At 53.4% G+C, this 8,055-nt stretch overlaps 1 protein-coding gene across 9 annotated transcripts in view; it reads right to left on the bottom strand.

The window, feature by feature from the left end:
* Pax2 (paired box 2) overlaps nucleotides 1–8,055 on the bottom strand; it is a 92,177-nt gene that overhangs the window by 522 nt on the left and 83,600 nt on the right. For 4 of the 9 annotated variants that reach the window (XM_031390435.1, XM_031390439.1, XM_031390436.1 and 1 more), the window contains 3 exons: nucleotides 4,052–4,153; nucleotides 1,801–1,887; nucleotides 10–1,307 (listed from right to left, as the gene is read on the bottom strand). In XM_031390435.1, coding sequence (XP_031246295.1) covers nucleotides 1,186–1,307; nucleotides 1,801–1,887; nucleotides 4,052–4,153 — 311 coding nt within the window. In that variant the 3' untranslated portion in view covers nucleotides 10–1,185. Of the gene's footprint in view, nucleotides 1,327–1,800; nucleotides 1,888–4,051; nucleotides 4,154–8,055 lie in introns of all 9 variants that reach the window. The other 5 variants (XM_031390442.1, XM_031390443.1, XM_031390437.1 and 2 more) reach the window with 3 other exon arrangements.

The raw sequence follows: 8,055 nt of genomic DNA, 5'->3' as shown, positions 1-8,055 counted from the left end.
GGGTGGTGGGGGAGGACGGTGACTCTATGGTACCCGGCGGGGCGTGGCAGAGAGGGAGGGAATATGTACAGAGAGAGAGGTTCGCCTCCACAGCACACACCGTCTTTCTACAAAGCAGCCTGTTGGGATTTTTGTTTTGTTCGTTTTTTGCAAAGACCATCATCATATTAAATAAGTGTAGACTTTTTTTTTTTTCCGGCTCTGTTCAGCTCCTGCCCAAGGGAAGGCTGGGGGTCGGGGGGAGGCGTGGGGGATGAGGCGGGCAGCCCTGGGTTTTCATCTCGGGGCAGCTCGGTCGTCAGTTCCCACCAGGCTCCTTGCACCCGCAGATTGGGAGTTTGGGATGGGGGTGGAGGGGGCAGGGGTGGGCAGCGCATTACTGATGGGAAAGATCAATGCTCACAGCCGCAGCCTGAGGACACGGTTCCCGCGGTGGCCCCGACGTGGCTGCCTGCTTGGGACCAAACACAAGGTGTCGTGGGATGAGCCAAGGAAGCGCAGGAGGGAAAAGTGAGAGGCCAGCTGGTGGAAGAGGCGCTGACGTAGGGGCAAGGCGGGGCCGAGAGTAGAGTCACTGCAGGAGGAGATCCCAGGCCCTGGGGAACCAGGCAGTTCAGGTGATGAGCTCAGTTGGGGTCTGCTGCTCGCCTTAGGTACCAGCCTTGGAAAACGCTGTCGCCCCATACTCTGTCCCTCGAGTCCGACCTGTGCGTCCCAGTGCCACCGTCTGGGGCGGGGCGCAGACAGAAGGCGGGGTCAGCCTGGCAGGCACAGGGGGATGGGGCAGCATTTCCCCCAGGGTCTCGCCGGCGGCTCCTCCTTCAGTCCTTTCCTTAGCTTCCCTTGCTCAGCTTCTCCAGCGAAGCCTCCCGGCTCCCGGGCGTCCGAAGTGGGCTGCCCCCGGGTGGGCCACGCTGATTGTGTGTCACAGAAACGTGTCCGGCGCGCGGGCCAGAGGCGGGCTGGCTTCCGGGCGGCGCCGCGGTCCAGGCAGGCGGGGAGGGGCGACGGGCGGGGCTGGGGCCTGAGGGTCCCACCCGCGGCTCCACCTGTCCTGTCTGGACATCGACAGGGTGACGTGAAGGGCTGCAGGGGTCGGGGGGTGTCTCGAGGTGGGGGTGGGACAGGGACGGTGGCCGAGAAGCAGCGCGTCGCTTCGGTCCTCCCTCCCTCTGGGGCGGGCGGTCAGACGGGGACGATGTGGAGGCCGAAGCTGTCTGCCTGAAGCTTGATGTGGTCCCCGCGGTAACTAGTGGCGGTCATAGGCAGCGGCAGCAGCGGCAGGGGCGGAGCCCCGGGGGGCGGCACTATAATAATAAGGGGAACCTGGAAGTTAACACAGGAGAAGAATGGGCTGGGTGAGAGGACAAACAGGAGAACAAAAAAGGAAAGAAAAGCAAAGAAAAGCCCTCCCCGGGTCCAGCGGGATCAGGCCTGGAGGACTGTGGCTCGGCCCCGAGGCCAGATGCCCAGGAGGAGTGCTGCATCCACAAGGCGGGAGAGGGACAGGACAGGTGACACCCGGCTGCGGACCGGCCAAGGGGTCCGATGTCCACTGTTGGCTAAGAGCCTTCCAGTGATCAAGAGGCGGGGAAGGGAAGAGGCTGGAGGTGCAGGCGTCCTGGAGGGATTCCCCAGGACCCAGCGCTGCTCTAATGGGCCTGTCTCTCTGGCCCATCCGGGTACCCAGAATTGGGGTGGTCCTGAGTGGGATCCGTGTCCCGAAGCAGCCTGCGCGCCCGAGCTGGCGAGCGGGCAGGCGACCTTGGGAGCCGCCGGCCTGCCAGGTGGCGTACTCACTTAGTAAGGCGGGGTTGCTGAATCTCCAAGCCTCATTGTAGGCGGTGTACTGGGGATGGCTGTATGGGTTGCCTGAGAACTCGCTCCCTGTGGGAGGGCGGGGAACTGGAATTAGAGGCGTTCAACATGTCCAGTTGGCCTCTTCTGCCCTGTCCTCACTAGTCCCAGTCTTTCAAGTGTTTCAAGCAGGGAAAGGGCCCCTGGGAGCAGGCCAGAGGCCAGGTAATCCACTTGCTCCGCGCTCTGCATGGGGACAGCCACCATACACAAGAAGTAGCCAGATCGCTGTACAACTAGGCATGGAGGGAATCTGTGGGCAGGTTTGTGCCTGGGCTCCTCTGCGAGGCACTGATCGCTGCCCAGAAAGGGTTTGGCCTTGGTCTGGCTGCTCCCACTTAAGTAACTTGGGAGCTGAGAGCTTTTACAGTGGACACTTGCTTTAGGGATTCCACAGCATGAAAGACGGGGAAGGTGGAGAAGGAAGGCCCCTGGGACACTTTGTCCCAGAAAGCCCTAAGAATGGCATCTCAGAGCTGTGCCAACGCTAGGCAGGTGGTAGTGGGGGTGCTCTCCTGGGAAGCAACCCCTCCCACTTTTCCCTCCTGAGGTTCAAGGGAAAAGTGCAAGGGCCACACAGCCGAGGAAGGGAACTGGTAGAATCCACTGGACTGCCCTCAGGCTCTGGAGCAGTGAGTAGTGGAGGGCACAGTGGGCTGGGAGCCTTCGGAAGCTGCCTCCCTCCCTCCAGGAGGAGAAAGGCCAGGCCTATGGGTTTCCCCCTCGCCCTTTCTCCTGTGTGATGACCCCAGACTGTTTACAGTGATCCCTAACCGCGGGTTAAGTAGAGGAGAAGGGGCCCCACTCCAAGAAGGAGCTGGGTGGGGGTGGGGGATGCAGCCACTGGAAAGCCTGTTTATTGACGAGGAGGGAAAGCATGCGTGCAGCAGGATAATGAGCTTCTGAGCTCAACTGTGACCAAGAGGAACTGAGCTATCTCCTTCCCCATCGCTAATGAAACAAGTGTAATTTCCTCATCAGCACTAGATTCTGTTTAACGACTCCCCCCTTGCCACCATGAGCTCTCTGCGGCTCCCCTCATCCCTACCTCCCTGTAGACTCCCCACCCCCACCTCCCCACTCTTTCCTCACCATCCCTCCCCTACCTCCCTAAGACCTCCTCCAGCCTCCACCTGCTCACTGCTGGGATCTTCCTCCAGAGCCATTCCTTGCTCCCCCCCACCAACCCTTTTACTTTCCTTCTCCCAAGTATGAGCCCCAATCTCTTCATCTGGACCTCCAACTTCTCTCAGCCAGCCCCGTTCTCTTCACAGGCTGCAATGGGCTCCCCAGATTCTCTACCTTATCCCTGCCTACTCAGGGCCTTGCCTTGATGAATGAGGCCAGTCACCCTTACTGTCCTCTCTCCCTCTACCAGTAAGGGTTGCACTTGAGGAGTGGGGCATACAAAAGGGCTCCAGAGGCAGTGGGCTGCAGGCTGGAAGAGTCTTGGCCACCTTAAGGCGAGAGATGTTGGTGTTTCTGCAGAAAAGAACTTCAACTTGCTTTGACTTTAAGCCACTCTCATTTGGGGTGAAAGGTGAAGATAGCCACCAGGCTGTAAGTACAGCCTCTGCCTCCTGAACCCCAAACCCAAGTCCAATGCCTCTCAGCAAAAGGGTACACTCGAGACCCAGAGGAGCACAGAGGCCCCGGTCTTCTGAAGAAGTGTGAAGTTGTTGCTAATTTTTCTCTGAAAACATCTCTCTAACATCTCTCTGGTTCCCTCCTGTCCCCCACTCCACTTTGAGACTAGCTTCCTTCTCTCTCTAGGTTGGGATTGGCTCTCCGCAGTGGTCTCCTCCCCTGGCTCGGTGTGCACCAGCATGGCTTTGTCTGAATGACTGCCATGCCCCTGAAAATGGTCCTTGGTTCCAAGTTTCCATGGAAACCAGGGCAGGCTCTTCCAGGCAGTGTCAGCTAGCTGAGTTAGGCTGGGGTACTCCAGCACAGGCTTGGATGGATGGGTGCCGAGGAGGGGCTATAACCTAAAGCTGTGTTGACAAGGGGACATTTGTGTATGTTTCTTCCTTGCATTGCTTCTCAAGAGTCAGCTGTGACCATAGAAGGACAATGGTTTGCGGGACAATGGCTTGTTGGTTCTACCCCCCTCCCAGCCACAGACTACAGTCCTTCAGCAGCTCACCCATAAATCTAGTCACCCAGTGGAGACATCTACAGCATTGTCACCTACCAGGCACCATTCCTGCCAGGGTGGAGGTAGGGTAGCTTCCCTGGCCAGTGGGGGGCACGTGAGGGGGGTAACCAGGTAGAGTGGTGCTCGTCATGTCACGACCTGGAAAAACACAAAGGGGAAGGAGTGAGGCCTGGGAGAGAGGGGCCTGCCTCAGCTCACCCTGGGATGCTCTAGGGAGAGGATGTTCTCAGAGAGGAAGGAGATGAGCTCCGAGCCATCGGGCTCCCGAGTGCCTGGATGTGGATCCAAATGTCTAAGAGTGTGTGTGTGTGTGTGTGTGTGCACCTCTGCTTTATATTGCTCATTGTGTATCTATCTGTGCATATGTGTGTGTCTGCCCTTGTCTGTATCTCCAAAAGCCTCAACCCAGATGGAGATGGGTGGAGATGACCTGGTTTTACTCCTTCTCCATAGATGCTCAGCTATGATCGCTCTATGCATCTCTGTTGTGTCTACTCTCCTCTATATCGCCTCTTCCCTAACCACCGTCTTTCCTTTGGGCTTTGAAGACACCCCACTACCACATTCTATGAGGGTAGGTGCTTTATTCTGAGTGGAGCAGTAAATGCTGAGCCTGTCATGTCTGGAGGACAGGTGACTAACCAGCGGGCTAATTTTGCTATGATTGTAGCATTTACACGATAGAAAGCCATCTGTGAAGTGAACCAGGAGCTTTGAGGACAAGCAGATCAGATGAAGTTCTGATGTGCAAAATTGGTTCCCCCTAACCAGCAGCCTCCCTGGAGACTAGACCTCTATTATACAGAGCCTAGGGAACGGAGGGGAGGACTTTCCTTGCTAGGAGCAGGGAGGGGAGGCAAAGCGAGCCAATATTAGATACTTCCACCCCGAGACATTTCTTCTAGAACATAGCTGCATGTGACAGGCTTCCCTTCCTTGTCTGCCCCCCCTAGCATACTTCAGTCTCCATGGACAGTATTTGCTCCTTCCCACCACCCACACACCCATGCACTAGAGCCTACCCTCTTCTTGGGGCCCATGATTCCACTGCAGATCCCCCTGTCCTCCCTCACCAGACAGTCATTCTGCTCCTTATGCCTCCATCTGTCCCTGAGAAGGCAAGGGATGGCTGGAGGATGTCATAGCACTGTGTGCACCTTCCCTCGTTCACTGTGTGCACCTCCCCTAGCTCACTGTGTGCACCTCCCCTAGCTCACTGTGTGCACCTCCCCTAGCTCACTGTGTGCACCTCCCCTAGCTCACTGTGTGCACCTCCCCTAGCTCACTGTGTGCACCTCCCCTAGCTCACTGTGTGCACCTCCCCTAGCTCACTGTGTACGCCTCCCCTAGTTCATTGTGTGCACCTCCCCTAGTTCATCCTGCCCACCCCCCCACACACACACACACACTAAGTTGGGTCCTCGTCATGGTCAGGTCAGTGGGACTTTTCATGGCTATTCTATAGCATCTCTCCTCACCACTGTCCACATGAAGGCATCACCTACTTCACTTCCCAGGCACATGTGCTTTCCCATCCCCATCTCAACACACCTGAGAGAGTCATCCTTCTCTAAGAGGACAGAGGGGACAGCTCAGGCTTTTCCATTTCTGCCCACTCTCTGAGCATCCTCAGTAGCTGACCCACTGTCTCCTCAAACTCAATAGGAATAAAGTCAGACCCATCTCTTCCTCCATCGGAAGCCCGGTCCTTTTGAAGACATACCTAGAACTTCAGAGGCCTACACACAGCCTTCCTGCCCCAGCCCCCACCTCCACCCCCACCCCTGCCCCCATCCCTTCAGATGTGCAGTCGACTCTCCTCAGCCACTTCTCTTAGGTTCATCTCTATTTCCCTGCCACATTTGTAGTTTTGTTCCAGTGGTTTTTCTTTGCTCATATTCCTGCCTCTACATTCTTCCCTCTTCCCTATCTAAAACATGGCCGCTAGCCCTTTGGACACGTTGCTTTCACAGGACCTCCTTGTAAACACTGCCGATGATTCCCTGTCGGCTGCAGTTGGATGGAAACCCTGCAGATGCTCAGTGCCCCGCTGGTGCTTGCCCACCCGGGCTTCTCACTGCTGGCTGTTTTGATCTCTCGGTGTAAAATGCCCATTCTCTGATGTGGCCCTTCCTTCTGTCTTGCTCATAGTTTTCTTCCAGCTCAAGCCTCAACATCCCCATCCTTCTACTCATCTCAGAAGTTTCTTTCAGGTTTCCATGACATCCATGTTCTATGATTGACAGCATGCATTATCAAGTCTGCTGCTTCATGCAATTTTCAAACAGACCATAACTCACTCAAGAGCAGGACCCACATTCTGATCTGTCCTGCAGAGTTGAGAACACAACTGACTCTAGTAAGTGCTTGTTGATCAATTCTTACCCTCACCCCCGACCCCACTGTATGCACAGCCAATTCTTGATGGATTCTAATGGCTTCCTAATTGCTTCATATGTGTTATCTATGCAGAGAAGCAAAGCTAGAATAAAATGTTCTTGAGTCTTTTTCTTTAAAAAAAAAAAATCAATTGAAATGCGACTGAGAGTTAGCTCCATGATTAAGAGCACTGGCTGCTCTCCTAGAGGACCCTGGTTCGATTCCCAGCAGCCACATGGCAACTCACAATGGTCTATAACTCCAATTCCAGGGGATCTGATACCCACTTCTCTCCTTTTTGGGTACCAGGAATGTGGAGCACTGACACACATGCAGGCAAATCACCCACACACATAAAAATAAATCAAAGTTTAAGAAACTAAAAAATAAATAGAAACGAGAGTAGAATTTTGACATACAAATATTTTCAGTGATAGGATCCTCTCTGGGGACTCATCATGTAACAGAATGATTTCCTTTTTTTACCTGGGGAGTGTGGTTAATGCCTTAGGTCTCCTGAAACTCACTAGTCAGAGGAGAGCTAGCAAAGAGAAGGTCACTTCCAAATCCCAGGCAGTAGAAAACTCTGCATTCGCTTTCTGTTTGTTTTGGGACAGTCTTATACCAGCCCAGGCTTGCCTCAGACTTGTGATCCCCCTGCCTCAGACTCACAAGTGCAGACGTGTGTGCCACCATGACTTGCTTGTTGTTTGCCTTGTTGTAACTTTCCTTGTATTGACTTCGATTGCCAATAAATAAATAAATAAATAAATAAAAAACTACACATCTCCTGACCATCTCTTAGTGGAGAGGACCCAAAGTGCACATCTAGAGAAAATGCCTATTAGTTCCTTGAGAGAGATGAACAGTATGGCATTTATTGGTCAAAGAAGACCTAGATGAGAAGAGGATTATGGGAGATGTGGAGGTTTTGAAGCTAGAGAGACATAGAACTCAATTCCTCCGGGCCCTGTGATCTTAACATTTACAAAGCAGCCAGAAAGCAGAGCATACCTCTCCTCCCTTTACCCTTTTAATCTAGTCTCCCTCTATTTTTTTCATGTTGGGCATCATGCCTCTTTGTCAATAACAGAAAAATAAAATGCATTTGAACTTGATCTTCACTGCCACCTTTCCTATAGCTAGTTGAACACAAATTCCCTGTAATGGAAGGTATTCACAAACAAACAAACAAAAACAAAAAAAGCCTAACTACATTTGGAAGAGACAAAGAAAGGGTGGATGGTTCATAAGCTGTCTCCCCAGCTAACTTGGGGGCAGTCCCCTTGCAAAGTTTACTCCCACAGCTATCTTGCCTGCAGAATGGTATATTCAGTGTCCAGCAAGTAGAAGGCTTTGCCTGCAGAGAGCCACTCTCAGAACAGTGAATTGGAAAGCACATTTTTCAAATTCTACTTTAAAAAAAAATCTGTTTCTTCAGGTAGCGATTTGAAAAATATCGGGAAAGAGGCCCATGGTGGGGAAAAAAAAAGCATTTGAGATGTCTACTGTTTGTCATACGTGTGTGGTTTGTCCTGTAACAGTGTCACCACAAAGAGGTACCTGTTCAGGACCTCTGAGTCAACAAGGTGCGAGTCACTGCATACAAAGCATGCTCAATGACTTCATTAGTACACAGCTGACACCTGAAGAGCGGGGGG

The sequence above is a fragment of the Mastomys coucha genome, unplaced genomic scaffold (assembly GCF_008632895.1).
Source record: "Mastomys coucha isolate ucsf_1 unplaced genomic scaffold, UCSF_Mcou_1 pScaffold21, whole genome shotgun sequence".
Lineage (NCBI taxonomy): Eukaryota > Metazoa > Chordata > Mammalia > Rodentia > Muridae > Mastomys > Mastomys coucha.
The sequence above is the reverse complement of the archived record's forward strand: the minus strand, read 5'-3'. Positions and strand labels throughout refer to the sequence as shown.